This window comes from Strix aluco, chromosome 23 (genome assembly GCF_031877795.1).
Source record: "Strix aluco isolate bStrAlu1 chromosome 23, bStrAlu1.hap1, whole genome shotgun sequence".
Lineage (NCBI taxonomy): Eukaryota > Metazoa > Chordata > Aves > Strigiformes > Strigidae > Strix > Strix aluco.
The window spans coordinates 1,278,212-1,291,840 of record NC_133953.1 but is presented as its reverse complement, the minus strand read 5'-3'; the positions used below and the strand labels follow the sequence as shown (position 1 = coordinate 1,291,840).

At 61.5% G+C, this 13,629-nt stretch overlaps 1 protein-coding gene across 6 annotated transcripts in view; it reads left to right on the top strand.

The window, feature by feature from the left end:
* DSCAML1 (DS cell adhesion molecule like 1) overlaps positions 1-13,130 on the top strand; it is a 104,355-nt gene extending 91,225 nt beyond the window's left edge. Inside the window, exons 17-33 of one of the 6 annotated variants that reach the window (XM_074848890.1) lie at positions 341-581; positions 1,421-1,567; positions 1,639-1,794; positions 2,819-2,952; positions 4,216-4,369; positions 4,446-4,563; positions 4,785-4,948; positions 5,076-5,174; positions 6,818-7,006; positions 7,124-7,411; positions 7,497-7,652; positions 7,768-7,798; positions 8,112-8,230; positions 8,509-8,661; positions 8,910-9,104; positions 9,572-9,883; positions 12,253-13,130. In XM_074848890.1, coding sequence (XP_074704991.1) covers positions 341-581; positions 1,421-1,567; positions 1,639-1,794; positions 2,819-2,952; positions 4,216-4,369; positions 4,446-4,563; positions 4,785-4,948; positions 5,076-5,174; positions 6,818-7,006; positions 7,124-7,411; positions 7,497-7,652; positions 7,768-7,798; positions 8,112-8,230; positions 8,509-8,661; positions 8,910-9,104; positions 9,572-9,883; positions 12,253-12,701 — 3,105 coding nt within the window. In that variant the 3' untranslated portion in view covers positions 12,702-13,130. Of the gene's footprint in view, positions 1-340; positions 582-1,420; positions 1,568-1,638; positions 1,795-2,812; positions 2,953-4,215; positions 4,370-4,445; positions 4,564-4,784; positions 4,949-5,075; positions 5,175-6,817; positions 7,412-7,496; positions 7,653-7,767; positions 7,799-8,111; positions 8,231-8,508; positions 8,662-8,909; positions 9,105-9,571; positions 9,884-12,252 lie in introns of those variants that run through there. The other 5 variants (XM_074848889.1, XM_074848888.1, XM_074848891.1 and 2 more) reach the window with 5 other exon arrangements.
* The last annotated feature ends 499 nt before the right edge of the window (positions 13,131-13,629 follow it).

Here is a 13,629-nt window from a genome sequence, read left to right as displayed (position 1 = left end):
GAGAAATATTGTTAAGATTGATCTCAACCTGGCCACACGCATTTTTAAGGCTGTCACGCCTGGGGTTTTCCCTCCTCCCGTTGAGCTGCTCCAGTCGGGGGATGGTGGTGGCCAGGTCTGTCCCTCTCAGGTGGCCTCCGGGGACCCACTGGCCCGTTTTTATCACTGTTCTGCCACTCAGTACGTGCGCCAAGCGCTGCTGTGGGCAGAGAAAAACGTAAAAGCTTTGAGAAAAGCTGCTGGGGAGAGGGAGCTCCACCAGCCTCCCGACCCGGGACCTGCCTGCTGGGCAGTGCAGCCCTGCGTGACACCGCTCCAGCTTGCACCCCCTGTTCCTCAGGCCCCAAAGAAGGAGCTGCAGAACGGGGTGATCCGTGGCTACCAGATCGGGTACCGGGAGAACAGTCCGGGCAGCAACGGGCAGTACAGCATCGTGGAGATGAAGGCCACGGGGGACAGTGAGGTCTATACGTTGGACAACCTGAAGAAGTTCGCCCAGTACGGGGTGGTGGTGCAGGCGTTCAACCGCGCGGGGACGGGGCCCTCGTCCAGCGAGATCAATGCCACCACGCTGGAGGACGGTAAGGCTGGCCCTGGCCCTGGCCCCGGGTTTCTGGCACCGTTGGAAGGACACAGAGGTGGGTTTAGATGTTGCCGAAGCGCCAGGGAGGTTCCGTCCGGGAGAGATCGCTGGTGGCCTCTGTCGTTTTAAAAACAAAGAGACAAAAGTTTTGCAGCGCGTTTGCGCAGCAGTTTTTCATAGTTAATTAAGGCTCTCGTTAGCCTGTCAAACCATGATCATTTCCTGGCTACATTAGCACTCCTCCTGGGGTATTCAAGGGCCCCTGTTTTAGCAATAGTATCTTTTCCATAATTATATTACCTTCATTTAGTTCAAACGGACTATCTGTATTAGTTTATTATACTCTGTCCCTAATTACATGGTGCTTATATTTTTGCACCTAAGTAATATGAAACAATAATCATTTTCAAAGAGGATCGTTATGGTGATGTATTATCATTTAAATGCTCATAAAAATTAGAGTTACCTCTTACGGGGCAATGGGATCTAATTACCTCGCATCCAGCCGGCTCTCCGCTCTCCCCTTGCTGGGAAGCACAGCGTGTCCCAGCAGTCACCCTGTCCCCCCGAGCACGGGGGCTGCACCCCCCTCCGTGTTCCAGGAGGAGGAAGACAGACGGCTGTGTTTGCCCGGCCCGGGTGCCCTGTGTGTGGCAGAACCGGCTCCAGGGGCTCAAGTGGCCGGGGCAGAGCGGGCAGGGGCGTGCCGGGGTCCCACGCGGGGGCAGTCGGGGCGGCTGACCCGTGGGACACGGCTCCTTCAGCCTTGCCTCCGCCGGGCATGTGCCGCCTCTCCATCCTCCCGCTGATTGTCCTCCCGATCTGTCCCCTCCTCAGTTCCCAGCCAGCCCCCCGAGAACGTGCGGGCCATCTCCATCACGTCGGACGTGGCCGTGATCTCCTGGTCGGAGCCCCCGCGCAGCACCCTCAACGGGGTGCTCAAGGGCTACCGGGTCATCTTCTGGTCCCTCTACATGGACGGAGGTGAGCGCTGGTGGCGAGCGGGGGACGTGGGCGGGTGGCGGCGGGGGCTGACAGGCCCCGTTTCCCGGCAGAGTGGGGCGAGATGCAGAACATCACGACCACGCGGGAGCGCGTGGAGCTGCGGGGCATGGAGAAGTTCACCAACTACAGCGTGCAGGTGCTGGCGTACACCCAGGCTGGCGACGGCGTCCGCAGCAGCGTGCTCTACATCCAGACCAAGGAGGACAGTAAGTGGCACTGCCCAGGGAGCGGGTGTGTGGGTGTGCTCTCCTCTTAGCCCGGCTGATAAACCGTGTGCTAATTAGAAGGAAGAAGATGGAGCATTGAGCAGGAGCCGTTAGTGATGAATAAAGGCAGGCAGGTGCCCCTGGAGCAGGCAGGGCCTGGGCAGGGCTTCTCCTTCCCTTTCTTATCCTCCCCACTCGGTTTCCCAAACCCGTGGCAGGTCCCGTGCCCGGCAGCCAGCCGTGTGCCCAGAGCTGCACCAGGCCGGGGGGACCGAAGGTGCCCGGTGTGTCCCTGCAGGGTCCTCGGCCACTGCTGCTGCGTGGGAGCGGAGCCCAAACCAGCCCCCCACGCAGCCCCAGCCCCCTCGGGCCTTGCTCCATCGCTCGCGTCGCAGCCGTGGGGGGGACGGGAGCGCTGGCTCGTGCCACAGCGCGTTGTGCTGCTGCACTGGTGAGGGAAGGGCTGGAGGGGCTGCGGGGGCACGGAGGAAGCCCCCTGTGTACAGCCACGGGCAGGACATCTCCCCCTCTTTTTTTCTTTTCCTTAAGTGCGGATATTTAAATATTTACACCCCTGCCTGCCCTACTTTAACGCCATTAACTCAGTAGCTGCGCGTTTCCTGGGCCGTGGGCTGGCGCTGCCGCCTGCCTGTCCTGGGAAGCGCCAGATGCCGGGGAGGCTCAGCTGGGCAGGGTAAGGCTGAGCCACCCGGCAGATTAAGGAGACACCATTAAAAGCCAATCACGGTTTCTAAACCTGAGCCTGGGCTGCGATTAACCCTCCTGGCTCCGGCTCGGCCACGACACCGTGGAGAGGTGTCCCGCAGGCAGTGAGTGGGATGACCGCTGGCCTGCAGACCTGTCCCCGCTGGCACCCGCCCGACGCTGGCGTGGAAACGCCATCGCAGCTCCTCCGCAGCGTGCGGCCGCAGCGCCAGCCCTGCAGCAGAGCGCTGCCGCCTCGCCGGGCTGGGCAGAGCCCTCCCGCCCCAGCTCTGCCACGCTCGCCCTCCTGCAGTTCCAGGTCCCCCGGCCGGCATCAAGGCCGTCCCGTCTTCCGCCAGCAGCGTGGTGGTGTCCTGGCTGCCGCCGGCCAAGCCCAACGGCATCATCCGGAAGTACACCATCTTCTGCTCCAGCCCCGGGTCGGGGCAGCCGGTACGGAACGGGGCTGGGCTGTGCCGCGGGAGCACGGAACGGGAGGGAGGGCTGATGCTGGGTGGCGGCAGAGCCCTCGGGCCGGGTCCGTGCACCGTGGAGCTGCAAGGGCGCCCGTGGACGCTCTGCATCGAGGCAGCGTCCCACCGTCTGTCTGTCCCCTTCCCCCGGCATCTATCCTGTCAGCGCTCGCTCCAGAGGGGAAACGTGCCAGCAGCTGACCAAAAAGAAAATAGAAATCAAACCTGGCCCCATCCCTCCTTCGTGAGGGAGAGGTTGATGGGAGGTCTGCAGACTAGTGCTTATCAAAAGCTCCTTCTCAAACTCATTTCACTATCTGAGCCTCTGGTTTCCAGGGCAACATAATCTTTTCATCAAAGCAACTGGTAAAACCGCTGGGATCCGATATTGTTTTCTTGGCATCTTGTCAAAACTGTCATTTGGGTAAAAAAAAATTATGTATGCTATACAATATTCATATAGGTGTCTGCTTGTGGGGCACGTTTACACCCGTGGGCCCCGCAAGGACGCGCATTTGATGACGGTGAACACACGGGTACCTGCACGCAGCCACGCGTGTAACCCCCGCCCCGCGATGGCTGAGCCTCAGCCCCTCACCAGCGCCGCTGTGGTGGGGCAGGATGGCCAGGGGCCGTGCGGGGCAGCCCTCCCCACGTGGCCTTCGGCCTCAGCGGGATGCAGAGCATCCTTGCTGCGAGCCAGGCCTCTCTGGAGGGTTGGGGGCGGTGGCTGCGGGCCATGTGGGACGTGTGAGCCTGCACGGGGTTTCAGGGACCCCCGGGCCGCTCATTGCGGCCACAGAGAGTTTTGGGCAGCCCGGCCGTGGCTTGTGTCGGCGGCCGGCCCCCACTGCGGCTCGGCGGGCGGCCGGGGAAACGTCCTTTCCCGGGAACAAATCCTGCCGTCGCAGCCATCTGTTCCTGGGGCCTGTGCTCCCTGGAGAAATGACGACACCAGCCGGTTTACGCTGGCATTGAGAAACGCCGTGCGGAGCCGAACGGCTGCTCGGGAGCAAACCCCAGCACCCCGAGGAGGCGGCTGCCGAGCGGCTGGGGGCCCTCGGGGAGCGCTCTGGGGTGGGGGGGTGCCTGGCTGCAGGCAGCTGGCCCAGAGGTGGCTTTTCCTTGTTCTGGCCACTGCTTGGGCTGGTGGCCGTGGTCCCGCTGCTGGGGTGCCCCAAGGTGAGGGTGGGGCGTGGAGGTCTCACGGAGGCTGTGCCTCCTCCCGCCTCCCTCCCCACAGGCCCCCAGCGAGTACGAGACCAGCCCCGACCAGCTCTTCTACCGCATCGCCCACCTGAACCGCGGGCAGCAGTACATGCTGTGGGTGGCCGCCGTCACCTCTGCCGGCCGCGGCAACATCAGCGAGAAAGTCACCATCGAGCCCGCTGGGAAAGGTACAGGGGGGTCGCTGGCTCGGGGGGGCCGCGCAGCCAGTCTGCCCGCCAGGCTGACCTCCTCCTTTCCCCCAAGCCCCCGCCAAGATCATCTCCTTCGGAGGCACCGTCACCACACCCTGGATGAAGGACGTGAGGCTGCCCTGCAACTCCGTCGGGGAGCCGGTCCCCGCCATCAAGTGGACCAAGGACAGGTACCGCAGGGGCTGCCAGCCGTGCCACAGCCCGGGACGGGGCCAGGCCGGCCGCGTTGCCTGTGCTGCCTCGCCTGCGGCTCATGTGCTGTCTTCTCCTTCTACTTCTTCTCCTCTTAATCTTTCTCCTTCTCCTCCCTCTCCTTCTCTTTCTCCTTCTCCTTCTTTCTCCATTTCCTTCTCTCCTTCTTCTCGTCCTCCTCCTTCTCCCATCCCGGCAGCGAGGACTCTGCCATCCCCGTGACAGCGGACGGCCATCGTCTGATCCAGGCCAACGGCACGCTGGTGCTGCGCTCGGTGAAGGCAGAGGACTCCGGCTACTACACCTGCACTGCCACCAACACCTGGGGCTTTGACACCATCATCATCAACCTGCTGGTTCAAGGTGAGGGGTGCTGGCAGACAGCGAGACGTCTGCAGGGATGACGGACCGCAGAGTCGCTCCTGGGCGAGGGGCTCTCGCTGGCCCAGGGTGCCAGGAAGGTGCTCACGGGCTTCTCCCCCCTCCCTAGTGCCCCCGGACCAGCCCCGCCTGACAGTCTCCAAGACCTCAGCGTCGTCCATCACGCTGGCCTGGATTCCTGGGGACAACGGGGGCAGCTCCATCCGAGGTACGGCTGCTGTTCTTGCCCGCCGGCACCGCAGCACCCAGCCCCTGCCCCGAGCTGCGGGTGCCTCTGGTGCCAGCGCTGGGGGACGAGGCTCGAGCGTGGGTTTTCAGGCACACCCCGCAGACTGCACACCTGCTTTGGTCTCTGTGCCTCAGTTTCCCCCTCTGAAATGCCCCGGAAGCGCTCCAGAGTAAGGCTGATGCTTCTGAGCTTGCAGGAGGGCCACCAGCCCTAAGGAAGGGGCTTGTAAGGTGTTTTGGGCAACTGAAGTTGCCACCGAAGGGCACGTCACTAAGTGCTCAGGTGCTGCTGGCCAGGGCCAGCCCATGGCTTCATGTCACCTGGCACTGCTGCGGCTCTGAACCCAACGGAGCAGGATTTGTCCCCCATTGCCCAGCGTCCCCCCCTCCCTGGCAGGCCGGGGGCTTCAGGGGGGCTCCAGGAGCGTCCCCGCTTTCCGGAACCTCCTTCCTGCTCTGATTCATCTCATGAATTATACGTTGAAACAGCTGCACGCGGAGGGGGGAGCAGGGAGCGAGGAAGGAGACCTCGCTTACAATTAATTAAAAGCATGAAAGTAATTACAAGCAAATCTCCCCAGCCAGCAGCCTTTCACTCCAGCGGACTCTGTTGATAAATTTGGTTATAATTGGATTAGAAATATTAAAAACATGCTGCATGTACAAAATAAATAAATAACCGGTGGCAGGTACCAGGGTGCCAGGCACCACGGGCAGTGCAGGGGTGCCGGAGCGGGCTTCAGCACAGCCAGGGGAGCGTGTGCCCGTGGGCAGAGCCACGCCACCCTGCGAAGGTCCTGGTACCCCCGTCCTCCGGCCCTGGGCCTCCCTTCCCTCGGCACCACTCTGCTGGAGCCGGGCGCTCGCAGAGCCAACACAGGGCACACGCCTTCGCGTGGGTCCTTCAGCATCGCCGTGCCAGTCTGGGGTGTGGTAATGCCAAAAAGGCAGAGAGGGGGGCACCGAGGCGCTTGGCGGCGCACCCCTCGCGTGTGTGGGGCCCCTCCCCGCGATGCCCTGTGAGCCACCTTGAGGCGCCTCGTTGGCAGCAGCGTAACAGGTTTGTTCATCTAGGACACAGTGTGCTTCCTAATGCTCTTCACCGCGGGAGAGGAGGCGGCACGCGATGACAGAAGCAACTTCCTCGCAGCGTCCCGAGGGAGCTGGTTAATTCTGGCTTTCCCTTTATAGCCTCGCGCCAATCAATCATGCCTGGCGCTCCCGAGCGCTGGTGCTGCTGGAGGCAGGATGGGGGCAGAGGGGGGTGGCTCACGGGGCAGCACCCGGGGGCTCCAGCAGAGCGCTGGGGGCTGGCTGGCTGCTGGTGGTGCCCGTGGCTCCTGCCTGGGCCTGTGTGGTGGACAGAGCAGGGAGGAGGGTCGTGCCCCGTCCAGGAGGGCAGCAGGTCGGCCCTGCTCACGGTTTTGGGTGAGCTGTGGCCCACGTGGGTAGCGCAGGAGGCGAGGGCTGTGTTCCCATCACCGTTCACACGTGGCTGGGCGGGAATCGGCGGGTCACGGGTGTCCTGGCACCCTGAGGCTGCATCGGGCTTGGCCATGTGACGAGCGCGGCTGTGCGGGCCGGCGGTAACCCCTTCCCCAAGCCCCGTCCTTGCTCCTGCAGGCTTCGTGCTCCAGTACTCGGTGGACAACAGCGAGGAGTGGAAGGACGTGTTCATCAGCTCCTCCGAGCGCTCCTTCAAGCTGGAGAGCCTCAAGTGCGGCACCTGGTACAAGGTGAAGCTGGCGGCCAAGAACAGCGTGGGGGCTGGCCGCATCAGCGAGATCATTGAAGCCAAGACCCACGGCAGAGGTGAGCCTGCCCCACGGCGGCCCTGCCCCATGGCAGCCCTGCCCTATGGCGGCCCTGCCCCTGGGATGCTGCGCTGCGCCCACGGCAGCGGCCCTGCTGACGGCCCCTCTCCCGCAGAGCCCTCCTTCAGCAAGGACCAGCACCTCTTCACGCACATCAACTCCACGCACGCCAGGCTGAACCTGCAGGGCTGGAGCAGCGGGGGCTGCCCCATCACCGCCATCGTCCTGGAGTACCGGCCCAAGGGCAACTGGGTCTGGCAGAGCCTCCGCACCAACAGCTCCAGCGAGGTTTTCCTGACGGAGCTGCGCGAGGCCACCTGGTACGAGCTCCGCATGAAGGCCTGCAACAGCGCCGGCTGCGGCAACGAGACCGCCCAGTTCGCCACGCTGGACTACGACGGCAGTGAGTGGGGGGCCGGGGCAGGGGCCGAGGCGGGGGGCTCCCGGGAGCGCTGGCTGCCCACCCACCCCCCCCCCCTCTGCCCTAGGCACCATCCCCCCTATCAAGTCTGCCCAAGGGGAGGGGGACGACGTGAAGAAACTCTTCACCATCGCCTGTCCCGTCATCCTGGCCACGCTGGGAGTGGCCCTGCTCTTCATCATCCGCAAGAAGAGGAAGGAGAAGCGGCTGAAGAGGCTTCGAGGTGAGATGGGGCTCAGGGCCCAGCGCACAAGTCTGGACCTTTCCTGGACCGGCTCGTTACGCCCTAAAGGCCTCTTAAAAACCCTTCCTTCTTGTCTTTCGTGTCTCTTGCACAGATGCCAAGAGCTTGGCTGAAATGCTGATCAGGTGGGTCTCGGCAGGGGGGAGTCTGGGGAATGCTGGGGGGTGGGGCCGGTCCTGGATGCTTTTAAGCCCAGGTTCAAGCCCTGACTCGGTTTCAGACCTTCTTGGGCTCAGACCCGTGAAGGTCGTGTTGGCCTGGCTGTAGCACAGCAGCCCGGTGCTCCTGCCTGTTCCTGCCTGCTGGGGGGCGCTGGCAGCGTTGCTGGACGTGCCTGGGGGCCAGCTGAGCCCCGGGCAGGCTGACCAGCGGCGAGCCCCAGCCCCTGCGAGGCTCGTGCCAGTAATGGCCGGGTCTGCGTCCCCTCTCACCTCACAGCAAGAATAACCGCAGCTTTGACACGCCGGTGAAGGGGCCCCCGCAGGGCCCCCGCCTGCACATCGACATCCCCCGCGTGCAGCTGCTCATCGAGGACAAAGAAGGCATCAAACAGCTGGGTAAGCACTGCACTCAGCCCTCCCTGCAGCGCGGGGCCCCTGCCCGGGGAGGGGACGGGGGGCAGCATCCCCCCGGCCCCGAGGAGCCCGTGCTGTCCCCATGCTGTCCCCTTCCTACCCTGCGGCAGAGCGGGGCGCGGGGGTCCTGCTGCCCTGGCGCCAGCAGCACCCGCAGGAAGCTCCTCGGGGGGGTCGCGGTCGCACCACTGCCCCGGCTGGAGAACGGGGCTCCCCCAGGCGCGCTGAGCTCCGGGCTGAGCGCCGGCTTCTTCCCACAGGGGACGACAAAGCCACGATGCCGGTGACCGACACGGAGTTCAGCCAGGCAGTGAACCCCCAGAGCTTTTGCACGGGCGTCTCGCTGCATCACCCCGCGCTCATCCAGAACACGGGGCCCCTCATCGACATGTCGGACATCCGTCCTGGCACCAGTAAGCGGCTGCAGTCGTGTGGGGCTGGGGGGGCTTTGCGGGGAGCAGCGCGGGGTGCAGGTGAGCTGCCTGCAGCCGGTCCCCTCCCCGAGGGGTGCCGGGGTGCGGACCCTGTCCCCCAGCACCGGCCGTGCCTAAAAGCAGCTGTCGGGAGGGCAGAGGGAGCGGGGAGCGCCCCAGGAGCCGGGACGGCGGCCGGGCTGTCCCTGGGAGTGACCCGCTGAGCCTCCGTCACCTCTGCACCTCAGACCCCGTGTCCAGAAAGAGCGTGAAGTCGGCGCACAGCACCCGCAACCGGTACTCCAGCCAGTGGACCCTCACCAAGTGCCAGGCGTCCACCCCCGCCCGGACCCTCACCTCGGACTGGCGGACGGTGGGTTCCCAGCACGGCATCACAGTCACCGAGAGCGACAGCTACAGCGCCAGCCTCTCCCAGGACACCGGTATGCCGGGCACCTGCCACTCGGGGGTACACGGGTTCCTTGGCGTGGACCCCAAACCACGAGCTGGGGGTGGCTGCGCAAGGGGATGGTGGAACCGAGCCTTGCGCCGCAGGAGCCGCGTGGCTGAAAGCAGCGGTGGTGAAGAGCGCGCTCTGATTTCTAGCAAAGGTGACGAATAGCGTCATAAACTGGGGAGCTGCAGGGAAGGGCCCTGGGCTCTCCTGTCGGGTCCCGCGCGCTCGGTGAGTTGGTGGTGGCGGCGTCCCCGGCCCTGCTGAGCCCCAGGAACACGGAGCGTGCGCAGAGCTCGGCCCTGCCCGGCAGAGGTGGGGCTGTGCTGTCGTCTCCTTGGTCCCCCAGCAGCTCCACGGGAGCTCCCGAGAGTGGAGGTCAGGGACAGCCGGGGGAAACGGCGCTGGTGGGCCGGGGAAGGCTCCCGAGTGGGTGACACGTCCTCTCCTCCCCAGACAAGGGGCGGAACAGCATGGTGTCAACGGAGAGCGCCTCGTCGACCTACGAGGAGCTGGCACGCGCCTACGAGCACGCGAAGCTGGAGGAGCAGCTGCAACACGCCAAGTTCGAGATCACCGAGTGCTTCATCTCGGACAGCTCCTCGGACCAGATGACCACCGGCACCACCGACAACGCCGACAGCATGACCTCCATGAGCACCCCCTCGGAGCCCGGCATCTGCCGCTTCACCGCCTCCCCGCCCAAGCCCCAGGACAGCGAGCGCGGCAAGAGCGTGGCCGTGCCCATCCCACACCGCGCCAGCAAGAGTAAGTACACGTGGGCTCTGTCTTCGCTTGTACACTCCCTGGGTAGTGGGTTGTGTAATGCAGAGAAAAATACAGAAATAAAGGCACTGAAAGCGACGGTTCCTGTGAAGGGTAGGAGGGGAGGTGGGAAAAGCATCTCTCTCTCCCACCCGCCGCAGCGCCGATCTCTCGGCATCATCTGCTGTGCTGGTGTGTGTCACTGCGCGGGCTCTGCGGGGCCTGTGCTCAGAGCCGCTCCGTGCTGTCAGGAGGTTCTACAGGGAGCTGCTCTGGACCCCAGCGCAGCCTGGAAAAGGTCCCCACAAAGCTACTCAAAATCTAACTAACCATTCCGATTTTCTCTCCTCTCTTCACTTTGCTCCTCCTCACATTTCTTTGCTTCCCTTCACTTCTCTTCCCCTTGCTTCGCTCCACTTCTCTTTGCTCCTCTCCACTCCTCACATTGCTTCACTTCTCCCTTTCCATTTTTACTTTTCTGCTTCTCTTTGCTTCTCCTCTCTTCACTTCACTTTGCTCCTCTCCACGTTTCTTCTCCTCTCCTCACATTTCTTTCCTCTCATTTCTTTCCCTTTCTTCCACTTTCCTTCCTTTTGTTTCCATTTCCACCCATTTGTATTTGTTTCTTCCCGTTTCTTATTATTTCTTCCTATTATTTCTTAGTATTACTTCTTCCTGTTTCTTACTAGTTCTTCCCATCTCTTCCCCTCTCTTAGTATCTCTTTTCCTTTTCCATTAATTTCTTACTCCTCCTTCCCCCTTCTATGCTGGTTTTTACTGTTTCATAGAATCCTGGAATAGTTTGGGCTGGAAGGGACCTTAAAGATCATCCGGTTCCGCCCCCCTGCCCTGGGCAGGGACACCTTCCGCTAGTCCAGGTCACCCAAAGCCCCGTCCAACCTTCCCCATTCTATTTGTTTTTCTTTCTTCCTATTCCTATTGATTACTATTTATTCCCAGTCCTAATAATTTCTTACTTACTCTTTCTTCCCCGTTCTGTTCAATCACACCCCACAATAGCACCCTTTGGGACACATTTCCCAGCGGCAGTGACACACCAGCACAGCCGTCCCGAACCCCGCAGGCCGTACAGTCGAATGTGACCCTGCAACTGTTGTCCCTTACAGCGGCGACGCCCCGTTGCAGCGGGTCCAGCACCAGCACGTGCCTTGGCGCTGGTGCTGACCGCGCGGCTCGAAGGGCCGGAGGCTGTCGCGGCGTCGCTGCTGGAGGTGAAAGACAGACAATCCCACGCTGGGGACTCGCCTTTCACCCCTTGGTACAACCCTTCACGACCCGGCCTTCGGCCTCAGAGACGTCGTTGCCATCCCCCTGACCCCTCAAGCCCTTCCCAGCTCACAGTGGGGGTGGCTCGTTACCGCACACGCCGTTAGCTGCGGCACAGGGGCTGCGCGTGTCTGGGTAACGCTACGCTAGGAAAAACCAAAAATGGATCTAAGAAATCCTCTATTTCAGGGTAATACACGTACCGGATATGTATTTAATACATAGAAAACCTATTTTAAAAGTACGTCTGTGATAACTGATAGTTAATTTTTATACTGAGTATATTCTGTAACACACAGTATAGTGTAATATTTTGCTGCAAATAAGAGAAATACTTTTAAGATACGTTTTGAACAGGATAGTGTGTAAGACAGAATATAACACATCTTGGTATTATAAACATGTCACTTACAGAACATCATACAAAACGTAGACAATTACAAGCAATAGTGTTACGTGTTATATAGCACCTATGTCAGACAACGCAGCAACACTCTTACATACACGCATAAATCCTTAAGTTAGGGTGCTGCAGTTCTGTGTAATTCTCTAGAACACGACATAGCACAGAGTTTTGTTTATTCTTACTTTGTTTATAGCACATATGCTATTTACATTAGCTCAGTATAACATTTGATATAACGTAGTGTGTAGCACCGATCTGGGCTATGAGAAAACAGCTGTTAGGAAGGAGGAGGAATATTTACACAAAGCCCATCCCAGAGCGGGAGGTGCTCTGCGCCCCCGCCGGTCCTGCTGTCCCGTGTCACACACTAGTGCCCGCCCTTCGGCGATACACTCCCTGTGCAAACTTACTGTGTTCTATCTGGAAACGCGACGGGTGCCGTTACGTGTAAAAGCGTGTTTTGGTGACGGTGTTCAATACTGGTTTGTTACACTGCACCTCTAGTATTACGCTTTCTAGGACGTGACAGAAGACACGGAACACTCCAGTGCGACGCGCGCGGCGCCCCGCGGTGCCCAGAGCACGACCCCGTTGGGTGGTTCCTGTCGCACCGCGCTAAGGCCTCGGGGGTGGGCAGGGCCCCCTCCGGAGCCTCACCCGCCTCCGCTTCCCCTCGCAGGCGACTACTGCAACCTCCCGCTCTACGTCAAGTCGGAGGCCTTCTTCCGCAAGGCCGACGCGCACGAGCCCTGCCCCGTGGTGCCGCCGCGGGAAGCCTCCATCCGCAACCTCGCCCGGGGCTACCACGCGCCAGCCCGGCACCTGACGCTGGAGCCCGGCAGCAAGCCCCTGGGGCTGCCTCCCCCGGCCCCCGCCGCAACCACCTTACCTCAAAGGACTCTCCCCATGCCCGGCGCGACGGGCACGGCCGCTGCGCCCGCCGCCGCCCCAGCACCACCCGCCGCCGCCGCCGAGCCCCCCGCTGCCGCTGCCGCCGAGGCGCGGGTGCCCGCGCACTCCAAAGTGGGGGGCTCCAGGGACTCACTCCTAGAAATGAGCACATCGGGTGTAGGCAGGTCTCAAAAACAGGGGGCCGGAGCCTACTCCAAGTCCTACACGCTGGTGTAGGGCGCCCAGCGGAGACCCACCCACCACGGACGCTGCTCGTTTCCCTGCGCCATTTATATTTAATTAACAAACTTGTACATAATGAACTCTTTTGTATAAATGAAGCTATTTTCTTCTTCTCCGAACAGAAAAAGAAACCAGGGCACAAAGAATTTGATGTTACAGATTTAAAAAATATAATATATATGTAAACATATATATATTTCACATCATTTTGAAAGGGGCACAAGGAAAGACTCAGCGACTTTTTTTTTTTTTTGTTCCCTGATCTTGTTGGTGGTTTTAAAAAGGAACGTCTCAAAGACATTGCATGCTATTTTACTGTTCTGAAAACAACAGGAGTTGCTTCAATTTGCAAATGCTTATGTGTTAATACCTTTTTCTATGAAAAAAAACCCAGCGCTGTGTGCAATAAAGGTTATGTTTATACATGGGCGTTTGTTACGTGAGCAGGGCCAGTGCAGGAGGAGGGAGAGGGGCAGCCCCAACCCCCCCAGGCAGCCACGGACATGCCCAGGGACCCGCGGTGCCAGGCGCTGCCCCCAGAGCTGGGCCAACGCGCGGGACCTGGGCCAGGAGGAGGGGAAGGGGTGGGAGCAGGGGCCCAAGAATGGGACCCCTCCGCAGCAGCCCAGCTGTGCCACAGCATCCCCGGCCCCCCGAGCGGCACCTACTCGCCGGTAAGTCCAGCCTGGCCAGCGCCAGCCCAGGATGAACGGGCGGTGCAGGCCCGTGACCCCTCGCACCCAGGGAAGCCCAGCACCCTTGTCCTCAGTCATGGCCACGCGATGAAGTGCTGGGAAGCGCAGTGCAGCATGGGGAACACGGCACAGTGCCATGTCGGGGCCTCCCGTCATGGTGAACCGTGGCCCAGGACAGTAAAGCCCAGCCCAGCTCCCCCAGGGCACCCAACCACGGCACAGTGACC